General features: G+C 27.8%; 1 protein-coding gene across 2 annotated transcripts; it reads left to right on the top strand.

The window, feature by feature from the left end:
• Nucleotides 1–820: 820 nt before the first annotated feature.
• Nucleotides 821–19,556, top strand: LOC149879973 (uncharacterized). Of its 2 annotated transcripts, XM_090070344.1 has the most exons (10): nucleotides 875–1,648; nucleotides 1,703–2,215; nucleotides 5,910–5,943; nucleotides 9,589–9,742; nucleotides 14,415–14,592; nucleotides 15,026–15,063; nucleotides 17,235–17,263; nucleotides 17,782–17,885; nucleotides 18,611–18,664; nucleotides 18,743–19,556. In XM_090070344.1, exons 1-10 carry the CDS (start codon nucleotides 925–927, stop codon nucleotides 18,793–18,795), a joined length of 1,881 nt encoding a protein of 626 aa, XP_089926470.1. In that variant the 5' UTR covers nucleotides 875–924; the 3' UTR covers nucleotides 18,796–19,556. The 2 variants fall into 2 exon arrangements, with proteins under 2 accessions (XP_089926469.1, XP_089926470.1); XM_090070343.1 differs by having other exon boundaries at nucleotides 821–2,215.
• Nucleotides 19,557–19,648: the final 92 nt, after the last annotated feature.

Genomic DNA, 19,648 nt, shown 5'->3' with positions numbered 1-19,648 from the left:
TCTTGATGTCGAAACCTCAGGATACTGACAGATAGTTTATGTGCGTGCTTGTAGCGAAAGATAATTAAATTTTGTTTGAGCTGTTCTATTTTTTCATTTATTAAAAGACATTAAGCATTAACGTTTAAGATAAAAAATGATCAAGCCGCATGCGTGAGAATTCCTCTATTTGGGTGGAAACTCCCGTTTGAAACAGAAATCACAAAATTATTTTCACTTTCGTTTCTCAAACAAAGTATGGTATATCACCTCTGGTAGATATCAGAGACCTAAATATTTCCAGACATGAGTAAAAAACTGTACTTGTTACAAACAATAACAACAAAAAATTTCTACAACTGCAAATAATTTCAAAATTAACTGGTAAAATTAAATTTTCCAGAAGAGGTATCATAATGAATTAAAGTTTTACATATATATATATATATATATATATATATATATATATATATATATATATATATATATATATATATATATATATATATATATATATATATATATATATATATATATATATATATATATATATATATATATATATTTATATTTATATATTCAAACTTTGTTACCTCACAAAGCATAGAATAATTATTTTGGATTAAATTATTAGGCCTTTTTTATGAATTGTGATTTCATTGTATTGTGCTTTATTGTTCTTGTACTTAAAAGTGTTCATAATTTTCTGTTGTTATTGTCTGTAATCTAAGAGAATGATTTTAAGATATATTTTAAAATTGTTTTCAAAAATGTATTTTAAACTCATGAATTTTGCTAAAATATTTATTTTACTTTCTTAAATTTATTATGATAATTTTTTAGTTATTCAGATTCCTTATAAAGATGTTAATTTCAGCTTAGTATTTTTACAAATTTATTAATATGAATTTTAATATATATGTAGTTTTAGTTCAATAAAATGAAATGAGTGGTGTTGGAGAGATTTGCAAGCACTTAGAAAAGTCTTTGAACTTAACACCAATAAATGGAGATGAGAAGTTTCAATTACGTAAAAAAACTAGTCCTACAGCTTTAAGTGAAAAACCTTTAGGAAGCAACCATATAAATAACCAAGATATCCCTAAAGGTCTAAGTTTAATGAAAAAAAATGAACTTTCAAAATGTAATGAGATTTCAGAGACCAGAAGAATTTCTTTTTCAAGCTCCATAAATGAAGCAGTTAAAACACTTGCTGAGGTAGATAATGTTTCAAACTCAAATGAAGTTAACACATCAAAGACTCTTAAGAAAAGTCCTGTCAAACCAGCTATTGCAAATAAACCTTTGGTACCTTTAAAAGTGCCTTCAAATTCAAATTTATCAAGTTTTACATCAAAATCCATTATTTCAAAGGATCAGAAAAATTCTTTGATGAAAGATAATACTTTGTATAAAAAGGACATGCAAGCAACAATTTCAAGCAATCTTGTTCAAAAAGATGAAGTTAAGCTATGCAATAATGTTAATAGCGGACCTATCAATGAAGTTGTTCCAACTGAAAATAACTTTCTTGAGAATAATGATAATTATGATGACATAAATGCAGTTACAAACAAAGTTGAAAAATCTAATAATAGCTATCATGAAACTAATGATACTTATGATGATATTAATCCAATTAGCTTTAAAGCTGAAGAAACTAATAATGTCTGTGCTGAAGAAGATATTTATGATGATATCAAAGCTGAAGAAACTAATAATGGCTGTACCAAAGATGAAACTTACGATGATATTAAAGCTGAAGACATTAATAATGGCTATGCTGAAAATGATATTTATGATGATATTAAAACTGAAGAAACTAATCATGTCTGTGCCAAAGATGAAACTTATGATGATGTTAAAGCTGAAGAAACTAACAATGGCTGTACCAAAAATGACACTTACGATGATATTAAAGCTGAAGACATTAATAATGGCTATGCTGAAAATGATATTTATGATGATATTAAAGTTGAAGAAACTAATAATGGCTGTGCCAAAAATGATATTAAATGTAAGAAAGCTGAAACAACTTGTGATGATATACAGACAGCTCCTGTGAAGCCTCCAAAATCATTCTCTTGTGTTGATCCATTACTCTTTAATACTCCTACTGGGTTGGAAGTTTGGTTGAAAAAGTTACTTGATGAAAATGGCCAACAACTAAACAATTTGAATGTGACTGAAGCTCAAAAATTTAGTTCGCAAAAAGATTTAAAGCTAAGCCAGTTAGGTAATAAGAAAGATCCTCATATCATTCCCTTTAGTTTAGGCAATGTTTTAAACAAATCATCGTTTTATTTAAGAGTTTTTTTAAGTAAATGTTAAATTAGTTGTTTAAAATTTGACTATAATTGCTAGTAGTTTTTTTCTATTATAAAACAAATTGTTTCCTCTTACAACTAGCTTTTCTATTAAAACAAACTAGAATATATAATCAATGTAAAAGATAAAAAATATATACCATGATTTAAAATTAATTATATATATATTAATTATATATATTAAAAAATATTTATCCCAAATACTCAATTAAGAAACCCATCTAGAGCAAGCTCCTTGTTAATAACCCATCATGATGCATAACATTGAGGAACAAATTTGAGCTTGTCTGTTGAGTTAGATTTTTCACTTGAATATACACTTAGTTTTCTCCACATTAAGTTTTTTCTCTACTGTTTACTCTCTGCATAAGCAAAATTGTATTGCTTGACTATATGTAATTAGAGCAGTAAGCTGATTGCTTTTATTATTGTGTTATCTATTTTATATTAATCATAAATATCTAAAGGAAAAGAGCAAATGATTTACTGGTTTAAACAATTTGACTGCTATATATTGGTGAGTACTATTACATTTTTCAAAATATGCATACACAAGAGGGTTGAAGTTTTTTCCTTTTTCTAAACTTATGATTGTTCAACTTATTTTGTATTTGCATCTTCATATTTCTTTCGTTCAGATCATGGCTGCCTTACTTATTTTTTGTTGTAAATACCTATTTAAACAGCCCTGTTTCATTTTGTTATATATTTGGTAGTTTCACTGTTCAGAGTCAAAAGGCAAAAAGTATTTATCAAGAAAGTCTTTTTTTGCATATTTCAAAGTATAACTTGGTGATAAGGCGAGTCTTGGGGCCCTTAAAAGTTGTTCAGGTAGTGCGTTGAGAGTTTATGGATGTGGATAGAGGGAGCATGTGATAAATTTAGATTTTTTTCTATGGCTTGGCAAAAAAATTATGGCACTTTGATTACTTTTTTTTAGGCAATATTTCCTAAACAAAAAATCAGCCTGTGAACAGCAAGAAAAATAAATCTTAAATTGAGTAAACTATTCTACCATCAGCATTTTCCAATCAAATCTTATTGACAGTTTTCATTTAACAACTCTCTTCTGAAACACTGGATTATGATGAAGAATTTAGTAGCAGCATTTATCCAAAAATTGAAATTTAAGATGAGTTTGTAAGGAATTCAATCAGCTTAAAAATAATTATTTTTGTATCCAAACTGTGACTATCAAAAAAGACTTCAAAACTTATAGCACCAATCTTTCAATGATAAAAAGTTGCTTGAAAAAAGTGAAGGTATCCTACTTTTGATCCAGAAAAAATGGATTTCTTTAGAATTTCTGCAGTAACTTTGTGTATTGCTGTAACACAGGGATAATAATGAAATTGGGAATTTAGATTTTTTAACCCAACTAAGTGGAGACTTTTGATAGGTTTAAGTGTGTACTCCTCTACAATAGAAATTTATATTTTGAAGTCCCAAATTGACATTCAGTTTTTCTTTGTGAAGATCATAAAAACTTAAAGAGTTGTTGAAATATCACAAGCACAATTCGGTCATTTGTGGTCTTAAAGTGGTAATGGTGTGGTTGCTTAAAGTGGTAATGGTAAAGTGGTATGGTTGCTTCTTTATCAGCAAAGATAGTACACTAAATATCTTTGTTTCCTGTGTATAAGGGACCTTAGAGAGAAGTATTATGTGGATAGGAATTGACTTACAAGATCTGAACTTGAACTTGGTGATCCCAATATTGTTGATGTAAAGAAACCTCAGCCATAACCACCTTTAACATAAAACTAGGTCTCATAAAATAATTTGTTTCTCATTTTGGCATTTTCTACCCTCCTATTTCAATAAAAAATCTGAATGATTAAATGCTGATATTGACTTGAAATTACACTGTTACAGAGACTTTTTGGCTGATGACAGAGGTATTTATTTATAATAGGGTTCTCAGATGTCCTTCTTTAAACTGAGGAGAGCGCAATTCAAGTATCAAATTTATTAACTTAACGCTCTTTCACTAAAGCAAGACGTCTGGAAACAATGTAATAATTTAATATTCAGATTCTTAGCAACTTAGTTGAAAAATCCAAGCCATATGTGTTTGATAGTCTGCAGATTTGGCAGCTCATCAATCATGAACATTTTATTGTAACAATATCAGCTCTAAAAAAATGCTTGGTTATCATTTAAGATGTTATAAAAAGCAAGGAATTCTATCAAAGTTGTCAAGAAACTATTGGAGAGCTACAAAATGCTTGGTTGAAAATGAGAATCAAGTTGCATTCTCTGCATAGGCATTTTGATAACTTCTCAGAAAACCTTAGTCACATCTGTAATTTAAATGTTATTAAAACAACATAGAGGAATGTTATTTGAGGAAATTGAATGTAAGTATGATGGGTGATTATTAACCATTAAGCAAAATTATTCATGATTGAACATTTCAGAAAAATCAAACATATATTCTTAACAAATAACTTTTTAATTGCGCATATTTACAGTCCTTTGATAAATACTTACATCATTTGAATATCAATTTGCATTACAGCATTTTCTTTATTTAATTTATTGAGTATATAAACTTTTAAAACATTCTGTAAAATAAGCACAAATTTGTTAAATACTGTATTTTATGGTCTTTGAGACAAAATGGTATCATGTAACACAAAAATTTGAGATGGTAGAGAAAAACTAAGATCATTTTACAATTCAGAAGCTAAAAGTTTGTCAAAAACAAGTGTCAGATCTAACTTAACAAACATTGTCTGCCATTTTAATAGAGTATATTGCTAAAGTTTCTTTTAAAGATTTTTTTATTTTGTGTTCTTTGAAAAGAAAAGTTTGAACTGAACTTCTTATGAAATTATTTTATCTTCTGTTTATTGTTTAAGAGGAATAAAAATCTTATTTTCAGTGAAGATCCTTTTGATAAATTACACTAACACTGTGCTGATATTCAATGTCAGTGCTGCTGGTTTTATTTTCTTTTAATTTATTGCTTAAAAGAACTAAGGAAGTAACTCATTCAAAGATGTGTGATAAATAAATCTGATTTGAGAGATAATTCAAATGACTTACCTTTGGTTGACATCTTGTTGAGTATCCCACTCAACAAGAATTTTTTTTGTTGATAATTTTTTTCACTTTGTTATTAAAGATATTTATTTTTTAATCTTTTTTAGTATATATCTTTTAATATTAAATATTAAATATTTAATAATTTTTAACATAAAAGAAGTAGATCTCTTGTATATTGCAAATATTACCTTCTTAATAGAAAGTTTTAACAAAATCTTTTTAATTTAAAAATTGAGTAAATTTAGTTATGTAAAAATGATAAAGTAAAGTATTAAATAACGCAAAAGCTCAAGTCAAATATCAAATAAAAACCCATATGCAGCACATATATTCAAACCCATGCACATATATGCACATATTTAAATACAATCTTTTTTTTGCAGTTTTTATTTCTGGTTTTGTTTCATATATTTCGTATTCTTTGAAATACATTAGAAAGCAAGGATCTTATAAATGATTAGTGAATCTTAGGTAGGAATCTTAGATGGTAGGAAGAGGATCAATAATATTAATCTCTGTTTTGATTTTTTATCTTTTATTTTTAAATTGAAGTTGACAAAATCTCTGGGAAGAATAATGATGAAAAGTATGTATTTTTTTAAAATTTTTTACTTATCTTTTTGTTTTGTTTATTTATATATGCAGTACCACTGAAAAGTTTTTGATAATTTCCTATGCAATTTTATTTTTATTTATGACAATACAAGATATATATGATATGTATAAATGTACATAAATATCTTGTAGTATAAGAAAGTATTTATTTACACTTCAAGCACCTTTTAGATAAAAATAAAGAAAGTTATTTCATCTTGTTTTCTTTAAACCCAGATATGATTTGCAAATTCTAATATGCTTTCAACCAGTTTTTGAACTGTTCTAGTTTTAAGATTGCCTCTTGTTTTAGATCATCTCACAAAGCTTTCTTGCTTGTTGTGTGGATGTTTTATACTTGTTGATTAATCTCATCCCAGAGTAATTCAATTAGTTTGATATCTGAGGTTGTGTTGGCCAGTTTATCACTTTTTAAGACATATTTCTCTTCTTTCAATGTAAGATAGTTCTAGCAGATTGTTGAGGTGTGTTTTGGATCATTATCTTGTTAGAATAAGAATCCAGGTATTGATTAAATGAGTGTAGCTAAAATGGTGTTTTCTAAAAAGACTTGATAGTAGTATTCTTTATTCATTATTCTGCTTCTTTTGACCTGGTGTCCAACACCATTGTAGCTGACAACTCCCAAAACCATAACAGACTCAATATTATGCTTTAATGATGACTCCTTTGATAAAATATTCTAAAATTCTAGAGAGATCTAAAACAGTGGCTTTACATTTAATCGAATTACAGAGGTTTTTGAATTAAAGAGATTCCAATTAGAGATATTGTTCTGTATATATATATATATATATATATATATATATATACACACACACACACACACACACACACACACACACACACACACACACACACACACACACACACACACACACACACACACACACACACACACACAGAACAATATCTCTAATTGGAATCTCTTTAATTCAAAAACCTCTGTAATTCGATTAAATGTAAAGCCAATGTAAAATGCACTTAAGAAAAGTCAACCTCTATATTTCTATGTTGCTGTTTTAGATCTCTCTAGAATTTTAGAATATTTTATCAAAGGAGTCATCGTTAAAGCATGATAGTGAATCTCTTATGGTTTTGGAATATATACATATATATCCCAAAACACACACACAGTGGTGTAAAAAATAACAAATACACTATCTAAATATTTCAAAAAATGCTTTTTATTCACAGCAATTGATGTTAGCTGATATTAATTTTTATGTTTTTATAAACTTTATTGTTAAAAATCATATTTTTAATAAAATTATGAGTTTTTTTTCCATTTTTCTAATGTTACTAATAATTTTGTTTAAGGCAGGTGGAAATTTACTGGGAAAAAAAAAAATCAGAAGTGGTTAATTTGATCGTATATTTGAAAAAATCAAGAAAATTCAATGTTTGCAAAAAAAAAATTTAACAAAAATATTTAAAAACAATTAAGAACAAAAACAAACTTTTCTTTTTTTCTGAAAAAAGTTTATCAATCACTTTATATAATATTTACAAAAATTGGCTAATATTTTGTTGCATGTCATTTTTTTTTTAACTTCAATTAGTCTTTTGGGCATGCTGTTGACCAATTTATGGCATGTTGATAGTGGAGTAGCGTACCATGATGTTTTCACAGCCTCCCACAGATCCCTTTTGTTCCAAGGCTTTTGTTTTACAACCTCATCCTTTACAATTTTCCATAAATTTTCTATTGGACTTAAATCTGGCGATTGTGCTGGCCAGTTCAATTGTCTTATACCATTATTTTGGAACCATCTTGTTGTGATAGAAGCTGTATGTTTTGGATTGTTTTTTTGTTGAAATATCCAGAGCAGCGGCATGTTATCCTCAGCATAAGGAAGCATTATTTCTTCAAGGATATTAGTATAAACATCAGCTGTCACAGTGTCTGTTATTAAATAGATAGGACCAATACCAGATGACAAGAAACATCCCCACACCATAATGCTTCCACCACCAAATTTAAGTGTTTTTTTAGTGTAATGTGGTTCAAACTCTTTATATGGTAGTCTGCGGACAAACTGCTTAGCATATGATCCAAAGATATTAAATTTAGATTCATCTGTCCACAAAACTGTGCCCCATTACTTATTTATCCATGCAGAATATTAATGACAAAACTCTTTTCCAGCTTTTTTATGTCGTTTTTTCAATAAAGGTACACTTCTAGGTGATCTTGAAAACAAATTAGCTTCAACTAAACATCCTCTAATTGTTGGTGCTGTTACATTTAACTCTAAGTTTTTTTAATGGTGTTGCTGGAGATAAATGGATCTTTTTTATCTTCATGAATAATTAACTTATCTTCTCTGTAATTTGTTGCTATTATAGTAATGTAATTTATTTTTATTCAGTAGCGTAGGAAGGTCATATCAGTTTGAGGGGAAGTGACTAAAACAGCCAGGGTTAGAGATTTGAAGGGGAAGGGTGAGGGAAGTGACCCTCCTCTTATAAATATGGGGGGAGAAGCTATTACCCTCTCCAAATCCTCTTCCTACAAGGTATTGATAATAACCAGAGTCAAACACATGTTTGAAAAGTGATAACAGTTGAAAATCAAAGAAAACAAAAAGATTAATCATTACCATATTATTTTTTCCAGTAAATTTCTAGCTACTTTAAACAAAATTGTTAGTAACATGAGAAAAATTGAAAAAAAAATCATAATTTTTTTAAAAATACAATTTTTAAAAGTAAGGTTTATACAAATATTAAAATTAATATCAGTTAGCATCAGTTACTGTGAAAAAAACACATTTTTATAAATGTTTAGATATTATTAATTTTTCCACCACGGTTATAAATATATATTCTATAAAGTTCTTTGTCTTCACTTTGTCTTCACTTTCGTCGCAATTTTTCCACTTGATTTTGTAATGTCAGAGAAGTAAATTTTTTAGACATTTTTATAAGCTTTTCGACCTTTGCTAAAACTTGCTGCTTAGGAATAAAAAGGAAGCTCGTCTTCTCCCAAAGCTTCAGCAACTCCTCAAAAATCTTTTATACTTGATCAGCTCACCCTTAGACTTCATCATACAGTCCCGAAAATCTACCAATAATGTCTCTTTTCAAAAGCATTCTACACATTTTCTCATAAATATCCTTTTTCACTTTTGGTATGCTGGAATGATATTTTGTAGTTGTTGTTAAATTTTGCATAAATTTCTCCTAAATCTACTGCTGATTTTAATCACTTACTACCTACTGACCTGTTTATATACAATAGCATACAAAAGTTTACAAGAAATTTGATTATAAGGAAGCTTCTCTACAGCACACATTAACAAATTTTTCTAGTGTCAACTTTCCTTAGACTTTCCTATTATTTTTTAAATTCAACTTAAGTTAAATATTATCTTCAGTAAATTAATTTTTACATTAATATGTTTTTCTTAATGAAATTTTGATTTTTTTTATGGGGCATGGTCTTACATAGACACGCACGCACGCACGCACGCACGCACGCACGCACGCACGCACGCACGCACGCACACACACACACTTATTTTGTTTTGTTTATTTTTGTATACTTTTAATTTAGTTTGTTTGTATATTTTAGTTTAGCATAGTAAGTGTGACCTTTTGTTTGATTTTTTAGAACTATTGATAATACTGACAAAATCAAAGATGGAAAAGACAAAAAAATACTGGAAGTAACAGATAAGAAGAAACTTAAAAAAGAAAAAAAAGACTTAGAAGAACGCAACAAGGCTGAGAAGAAAAAGAAAATGAAAGAGTATAAACAATTTAATGTAAGAGTTACTAATTCTCAAATTCTTATAAAAAGACTTGAAGTAAACTGTTTGATGTTCTGTGGTGCTGTTGCATTGTGAATTATTATTTCTTAACATTTGGAAAAAAGGGTTGAATCTTGTATTTTTGAACATTTTTAGTAAACTCAACAATTTTTAAACAAATGATACAAATTTAAAAGAAAAATCAGATTATTTCACAAATTTTGAATACAAAGACAATTTCTAAATTAAATGAAATATGTTAAGTTAAATAAATATATATAATTATGTATAAGTACTTGTAAATAATCATCTGATAAATTATGCTAAAAAAAACATTACTGGCCTAAGTAAAAATTTTACTATTTTCACTTTGGGTAGAAAGAAAGCTAATTTTTGTTCCTGATTTGTTTCAATAAATCAGAAACAAAATTAAAATAAAACTAATATGATCAAATAGCATAATTGTCACTATTATTAGATATGAGAGTATCTTTTAACAAGTTTGATTGCAAAAAAAAGTAAGTACTGCTTTAAACATGTAGGTACTAAAACAGCTAACACTGAAATAATCAACTTATTTCAGCTAATGCTGAGGAGTTAAACACCATCTATTAAAATTATTGGATTAATTGAGTTAATTATAATATTACAAAGTAAACAACTAAATGCAACAACTAAATAAACTACTAAATTTAAAAATATTTAAAAAGATGTTTAATATAACTTTTAGTATGTAAAAAATGTTTTAACATTAAATAAAAAAATATATAGGTAAAATGATTTTATTTGAATTGAAAAAAAAACAAAAAAAAAAACAAAAAACAACAACATCTTTAATAGACAATAAAACTAAAATATGTAGGTTTAAATCACTTGCATTATGGGTACTTAGAAGTGACATAATTTCAACTAAATTATTCATTAATAAATTTAGCATGTGTTGCATTACATCGTCTATTGAAAAGTAAAACTCATTAAGTGACACTGCAGCTAATTTGAGATAATCAAGTTTTAGTTTACTTTATTAAAATTCCATTTATTGAGATATCAATGTGATATCTCTAGATAAAATACTACTATTTCGGATTGATTTATGCACTTAATGACTTTTTCTTGCAATATGTTGTTAATATTTGGGCATCATAATGTATAAAAGTCAATTTCCCATAAAATTGTACTTAATGAGTTTTACTTGTCAACAGACGATATGTTATTTAAAAGCTCCTAATAGCCATAATAAAGTATTTAAAAGCTCCTAATAGCCATAATAAAGTATTTAAAAGCTCCTAATAGCCATAATAAAGTTTTTAAAAGCTCCTAATAGCCATAATAATGTTTTTAATAGCCATAATAAAGTTTTTAATAGCCATAATAAAGTTTTTAAAAGCTCCTAATAGCCATAATAATGTTTTTAATAGCCATAATAAAGTTTTTAAAAGCTCCTAATAGCCATAATAAAGTTTTTAATAGCCATAAATAAAAGATATACTTGCAGATAATTCCATACATTTTCATATATGAAATAATACAGAGTTCAAAAAAAGTGATAAATGAATAATTTTCATATATGAAATAATACAGAGTTCAAAAAAAGTGATAAATGAATAATTTTCATATATGAAATACAGTGGGTTGCATAAATATAGAATCAGTTGATTTTTAATATGATTTTTTTTATGTTTTTTTAAAATTTAAAGCAAACAAAAAATTTAATAATTTAAATTGTTTTAAATTTTTTTTAACAGTAGTATTATAAACAAAATAAGAAAAAAAATTTCTTCCAAAAAAAATTTTAAGATACTTTTTTATGAGAAATATATGCAACTGTTAAAAAAAAAAAAAAAAAAAAACAGAGCAAAAATTTAGAGTCAGGGTGCATTTTAGTATTTTTTATGCGCACCACGAACTTTCACACGTGCACGAACACGTCTAGGCATAGATTCAACCAGTCAGATGCATAATTCTCTTGGAAATTCTTTCCAAACCTTTTCTAAGGCCTGCTGTAATTGCGCAACACTGGCTATGCTCTCATTGACCAATCTCTTGTCTATCCAAGCCCAAATGGGATTGAGATCTGGAGAACGAGCTGGCCAAGGCATGACCGTAATGTTTTTCTGATCAAGCCATTCTTTAACCAAGATTGCAGTGTGAGCCGTTGCGCCATCGTGCTGAAAAATCCATTGTTGTCGTTTTCCATAAAAAGCTCTGGCTGTTGGCAAAAGTTTACTTTCGAGGGTCTCTGTAGTTGTACTGGTTAATTCTGCCGCTATAAATGTTGTATGACCCTGTTCCTTTATGGAAGAAGCATTCCCATATTCTTACTGATCCTCCTCTGCCTTGTATCCTTGGTACACAAAAACGCTCTTTGAACTTTTCACCAGCCAGCCTCTTGATGAGTAATCTTGACTTACGATTTATCACCTCAAAATTGGATTCGTCGCTGAAAATGACTTTGGCCCAGTCTTCTACAGACCAGTGAAGTCTTTCTCTACACCACTTTAATCTTTTTAGGCGATCTGAGACAGCAAAAGTGGTTTTCGAGCAGCGACTTAGCAATCTAAGCCTTTCTTATTTAGGTATCTTCGTACAGTCCACCTACTAACACTAACGTTACCAGGCGTATTTGTAAACCCTTCAGCAAGTTCGCGGTAAGAAATTTTAGGGTCTTGTTTAAACTTTCGATAGAGATAACTTTGGTCTCTTGAAGTTAGCTTTAAAGGCCTACCAAGCCTTGGTAAATATTTAACATCATTATGTAAGTCGTGGTTTTTCAACGTTGTTTGTAATCATTTAAGCAAAAGATTGCACATTCGAGCTATTTCTCATTGGCTTTTTTTTTTATCTTTTAGCAGACCTACAATTTGCCATCGTACGTTGTCTGAAACAGCTTTTCTGCCCATTTTTGTCTTTTTACTTTACCAAATAATTACCAATGTGATTAACTCAAGATATAAAAATGATAAACTTATTTTATTTTTGCAAGAACGTTTATATCGTTCGAAAGAAATCAATTACCAAATTTTAGATCGCTTGGATAACATTTCGTTGAGATATTTCAACTTAAGTCGTTAAATTTTAACTGACTCTATATTTTTGCTACATTAGAAATACAGGTATGTTCTAATTGAATTAATAATTACTCAACACTGGTTAACCTAAAGTGTTCGAATTATATACCATTCGATAGAGAATCAATTAATTAACACATGTAATACGCTTTTAATCATATAAGTTTGTTGGTTTCAAAGATAATTTTTAAAAAAACAAAAATTTCGCATAAAAAAATTAGTGACTATATTTATGCAACCCACTGTAATACAGAGTTCAAAAAAAGCGATAAATGAATAATTTTCATATATGAAATAATACAGAGTTCAAAAAAAGCGATAAATGAATAATTTTCATATATGAAATAATACAGAGTTCAAAAAAAGTGATAAACGAATAATTTTCATATATGAAATAATACAGAGTTCAAAAAAAGTGATAAATGAATAATTTTCATATATGAAATAATACAGAGTTCAAAAAAAGTGATAAATGAATAATATTTGTACATCTATATAACTTCAAATAATTTTAGATATGAAATTTTTAAAATTGTGTATAGGTAATAAATTATCCAATAAATTTATATGGAATGTAAACATTTAAAAGAAGTTTTTTTAAAATTTTGTAATAATACAAAAAATGTGTATGTTTTCTGTGGGATTTTTATTTAATGATATGCAAATAAAATTATCAGGGTTTTCATGTAAATGCTGGCTGCCATCTAAAAGATTTAGACCACTTGAGAATTATGTGTAAATATATAATTATTTACATATTGTGGCATTTTTTTAAAGGTAAAACTACTTTGACAACCAATAAAATTGTTGATGATGAAGAAATAACAATATTTCTTTTGCTTTCATCAATTTGACCACTGAATGTTATCTCTGCTTATTGTTAATTACTGGCTAGTTAACTAATTTTAAGCATATGCTTATGTTACTTTTATTTACTTTTATTGACTTCAATTGACTTCTTTAAGATAAAATCATCACAAAAATAGGGCAAGTTTGTGCAGCTAAAAAGTGATCAAGCTGAAAAGTGATCTGCTTTACAGAAACTTTATAAAAACTTTAAAACAACTTTATACAAGGAAAAAAAATCTGAACATTCTATTGCAGCAAATCTGAAAATATCAAAGACTTGTGTTCATCATGTGATACAGCAATACAGACAAAGTGGAAGTTGTCAAGATTTTCAGTATTTAATTCTTGTCTCAAAAAAAAATAGATACAAAATCCACTTTTGTTTTATCCTTTTAATTTTATTTGTTTTTTTTTGTTTTTTTTTATTACATAAGTCAAATTTAATTTTAATATATTTTTTTTACTTCAGTATATTATATTTTAATATATTTTTAGTCTGATTTTGCAAATACTATACCATGTTACTTTAATCATTAGTTCTCTTTTTTTTTCATAATGGTTTCAAGCTTTAGTTGGCAGTGTAATTTTACAAACTAACATAAATGCTGATGCTTACTATTTTTCTGTTAGAACCTAATAATACTGTCAATTGCATTTAAAAATGTATTTTAAAGCAAAGAAAACCATAAGATTTGAAGATGAAATTTTCCTTATTCTCAACCTCTGTGCTGACTAATTTCTTCTCTAGTTGATTTAATTTTTAATTACAGTTGGATGTTAACAAAGAGTTGGAAATTATTGGTCAGTATGTTTGCAAAAGTAATTATTCCTCAAAAAAAAAAAACACCTTAGATCTTTCTTTTCAATATGGAGATGAAGTAAGTGTTATTGAATCATCAAGCTGCCCTTCTGGAAAAGTGTTGGTTCAGAGAACCTCAGATGGAAAACGTAGGCATTTTAAAATTTTTTTTAAATGTTAAAGAGTTTTAAAGTTTTAGAATGATTCATATTTCTGTTACTTGCCAACTGAAATATTGGACTGGTTATGTGTCCTTTGCTACTGTGTGATGGCATAGTGATTCTGAAATAACCAATTATGTGATATATAGTGACACTATAATAAATGAAACGCTTTGAATGTTTCAAATTTAGTTTAATATTGTATAAACAAGTATTAGATGACAGCATTATTACTTCTAATATCAACATCTGATGAACACCTTTAACTAGAAAATAGACTGATCCATGCCATACCACTGCAGATGTTGCTCTGGAAATTTGGACAAATGAGAAATTTTTGATTTTCTCTTTTAATAAGTTCAAAATTATAGTATTATTTCTTTTTATATGATTTAAAATTTATTTTTCTTTCTATTTACAGTTGGGTACATCTTGAAAAACGAGCTTGGAATAGTTGAGGTAATTCAAGTTTTTGTTTTTTTGGTTGTCAAAAACTTTTCTTTTTTTTTCCATCAGGTTGATAAATAAACTTATATATACTATTAGAGAAATGTTGAATTATTACTTCTGTAAAATTTGGACAATTTAGTTCTCTCATTAGCAATTAAACTAAAAGATTAGTTTAGAAAATATAAACTATTTTAGACAGCTTAAACTTGTAAGTTTAAGTTGATTAAATTTAATATTTAATAAACATTGGCGTAGTTGTGCTCACTGTTCCAAAAAATGACTTCCCACCCAAGCCTTGCTTTGGAAATGAGCATGACAAAGCTGACTCTGAATTTTTTCAGAGTCAGCTTTGTTAAGCTCACTTCCAAAGCAAGGCTCAAAAACTGCATTGAACTTTTGCAGTTTGTCAATAAAGCCAAAAATTTGGAATGCAAATTCTTTTTCAGCAAGCTGTTAAAGCAAGTCTATGTTTTTTAAGAGCTTTCTGCAAATGGTCTTGCCAATTGACATCAGTATCACACCAAATACAGGGATGTAAACTAGCATGGAGCTGAATTCTGCATATAATGCTTGCAAATTTCATATGACAAGATAAGAAGAAGCTGATTTGGTTCACTTGGACAAGTTCCAAGATGGTTTTTCAATTCTCATTCTACTGGAAGTTCCTTGCAAACAGCAATCAAAAGCTGTTGTTTTACACTTGAATCCTTTGAAGTCTAATGAGGCAGAAGTTTTCTTATTACTTATTGAGTAGGTTGTTGCAAATCCATGAAACCCAAACTGACTTTGAGAAAACCACCTCCTCCATCAATTTCAACCATCAAAAGATGATCTTGTGAAATTCCTTGTTTGAGAAGGGCTTCTTCTAGAAGTGATTTTGCACTAATGCAGTGTGCAACTACTTTTGTTGCTGATGATTTGTTTTCTAGAAAAAAATTACTTTGTGTATGTAAATTGAGATGCAAGTTGTTTCTTAAAAGACTAAAAATAAAATCTAAAATTTTTCTCTTTAATGTGGTTCTGTGACACTGTTCAAGGTTGAAGCCAGTTTCTTGACTCCAGAATTTGTAAATAAAATGCCAAATTTGAGAAAGATTGCCAAATTATCTTGAAAATTGATCTGCTTCTGTAGAATAATTTGTGATTTTTGTTTGATATCATCAGTCAGTGCTCTATATGGCATTTTAAGACAAAGAAAAAAGATGCATTTTTGATTTTCTTTATGAGTCTTAAGCTTTATTTGGGATTTTTTCAAGAAAACATTTTCAAAATATTTTTCGTAAACAAGCTGAATGTGCCCATTTCCTAAATTTTAATCCACTTTTAGTTGTTACATTATTAACGCCATACAAATTTTTGGATATCTAGTTTCAAAAAATTTTAACCATAAGAGTTTAATCTTTGAAGATAAAAAATTCAAATTATTTTCTTTGTTTCCTTAATGGCAAATAACAATTTGGCATTGTCTTTGTTGTACCTGATGTTATCATGTGAAAAAGTCATGAAAATGTCTTACTTTATTTTTTTTATACTTTGCCATTATAGCCAAAACTTTAAATGCAATTTTCTCTCTCAGATGCCAATAGTTGATTTTGATTTTTGATTTTAGCACCCAAATAACACAATAAAGTTTAGAATTACAAACATTATAAAGATTAGTATCATATAAAAAAATTATATTTTGAAGACTTTTTTAAAATTCAACATAAAACAGTGAAAAAGGTATTTTTACAATAAGTATTCATATAAGGAACAAAATATCATTGGAAATGATTATTGTTTTAAAAAATTTTCATTTGGGATGATTATAATCGTGTAAATTATTTTCAGAGATGATTATTATCATATAAGTAATCATCAAAGATGATTATGAATTTATAAATTATTTTCAGGAATGATTATAATCATATAGGTTATCATTTAATCTTATAAATTATCATCGGGGGGGGGGGGGGGGGGGTGATTAAAAATAATGAAAATGGGAAACATTTCTAAGGAATTTTTTTTTTTTTGCTTAAAAAGTTACTTTTTATAATTCTTTTAAATTTTATTGTGATTTAAAAAAATCACGTTTCAAGTATATACAATCCTATTTTTGCTTTTTTTTTTTTGGAAAAAATTACATTATCCTTACCCCTATCTTTATCTTATCAAATGTTAACATTTGTCTTTACTCTTAGGTTGAGAATGAAAGACCTCGTCTACCAAGGTATTGTTTAAAATGATTAAATCAGGTCCACTTTAAATATAAAACCAAATTTTACTTACAAAGTCAATTTTCAGTTATGTAAAATACTCTTAAATGCTAAAAAGATAATTGAGTTTTCTAAAATGTTCAAAAATAAATTAAAAAAAAAAAAAAATCTTTAAATGATAACTGTAAATGACGTAATGCTTATCCAACAGCAACTGACACAAAAGATGAGTTTAAAAAAATTATAGTAAAGAAAATTATAGTTAGAAAATAATACGAATTGGTATTTTAGTATAAAATCTAAAGTTTTAAATTCAGTTTTTATGCTTTTTATCATTTGCTTAACAAATTTTGTTTTTTTTTAAATTCTTCTACTCGCTCATACTTTATAAAACTTTTTTTTTTTTTTTTTTTTTTTTTAATAGTGTCTAAAATGACATCATTGTTTACATCTGCTATTATGTTAGTTTACATTTATTTATGTTTATTTATTGCAATTAAATAAAAAGTTATTTATTAAATATGACATTTAGTTTAATTCCAACTGAAGATGAGTTAGATAAACCGGAGGTGTATGAAATAATAGATACGGCTCCTCCTGTGTCTATGAGACCAAGACCTCAGCTTCAAATTGATGGTAGATATTTCTATCTATTAACTTTATATTATTAGCTTAAATCCAAAATTGTTTTTTAAATAAGAGTTGCACTTGTGCTTTTGATTTTAAATAAATTATCATTGCATAAATTAAATAGTAAAAAACTTTTTAAAAAATTTTTTTATTCAGTAAACTTCAAAGTTATTATTTAAAGGTGCGGCCCCTACATACACAGACCTGGCCATTTAAAAAGTGCGGCCCCTGCATACACAGGCCTGGTCATTTCACCTGAATGAAAGTTCAGGGAATTCGATTTCATACTTCCAGTGAAAGTTCTGGAACAGTTTCAAGAAATGCTATAAAATCACCACTCCCACCTCTACTTTCACTCTCTATCTTCATCGTCTCGCCCTTCATCTGCGGCGCACGAAAATCATCCGATCACCAACGTTAAATAAAATGATTAAATTTTACCCACCCCTGTACTTACTCTTGTCTATATAAATTTTGAGGAATGGTTTGGGTCATTGTCTTCTTTAACAATTAATGCTGAAGCACATTGAAAACACAAAGAAATGGTTTCAGTGTGCTTCAGTATAATTCATTGTTTTCATTGTTCATTGTGTTCATTGTGTGATTCTGATTTGCTGTTCTTGTTTGATATGATTCACTGTTTTTTGTAGGCTTGTGATTTGCTGTATCTGTACATTTCAGTGTTTTATTGACGATTTGGTGATTTGTACTCACTGATCCACTTATTTTAGGTTTTAAAAACGCACCGATACAATGTTTTGATTCGCAGAAAGTTATTGACACAAGTAAGTTTCACGTTTGCTTTAATTGTTCGATATTTCCTTCTTTAAATGTTTCTTTAAATTTCGTTACCGTATTTTAAGGCGTGCAAGACGAGCTTTATCAAGTGTGTGATGATATTCGCCCCTCGGCATAGGCAGCTGCGAGAAATTCCATTTTAACCAATTCGTACTTAAAAATAAAGATGATTAATATTCTAAAATTAGTTAAAACTAGGATTAAAGCTGTTTAAAAATTAATATTTTAAAATACGTTAATATGATTTCACTTCATTTTTTATACAGACATCAAATTATATTTGTAGTTTTTTTTAAAAGTAATTATATTAGTTCGGACGCATGTGCAACACTCAGTATTCACGCTTGTCTTAAAAGCAATCATATATTATATATACTAGATGTCTAACTTCGATCCGAAAAGTGAAGCCGTGGAAGGCATTTCTAATTTGGGCAAAAACATGCACTTTTAACTTTAATTTCGCACGTCAGATATAGCTTTTGCCCTTATTACAAATGGCGGATTCAATTTGTAAAAAAAAAAGCGGCTTCACTTTTCGTCCAATAAAATCCCGCAAGTTAGACATCTAGTATATATAATATATCATTGCTTAAAAGTAATTATATTAGTTCGGACGCATGTGCAACAGTCAGTATTCACGCTTGTCTTAGGTAAAATTATTTTTTGATGTTACTTTTTTAGTTTTAATTTAACCAATTAAATTTTTTGTTTTCGTTTCATTTATATTGAATATGTGAATATGTTTACTAATGAACAATGACTGATTGGTAAAGCTTTCTGTACAGAATATTTTTTAACAAATGATGTTAGAATTATTAAATTTTGTAACGTAAAAGTTTATTAATTTATTCGATTAAATGATAAATATATAGATTTAAATGAATTCGTTTTCATTTTTCCATCGTAACCATTGCGCATGTCTATCTCGAAATAATGTACTTTGTCGATAAGGTGCATTTGCTTTATTTATG

Source organism: Hydra viridissima, unplaced genomic scaffold, assembly GCF_058129835.1.
Source record: "Hydra viridissima isolate aposymbiotic clone 2 unplaced genomic scaffold, HvirCarnegie_v1 scaffold_13, whole genome shotgun sequence".
In the NCBI taxonomy this organism is placed as follows: Eukaryota; Metazoa; Cnidaria; class Hydrozoa; order Anthoathecata; family Hydridae; genus Hydra; species Hydra viridissima.
Note: the sequence above shows the minus strand (reverse complement) of the source record. Positions and strands in the feature narration are given on the sequence as shown.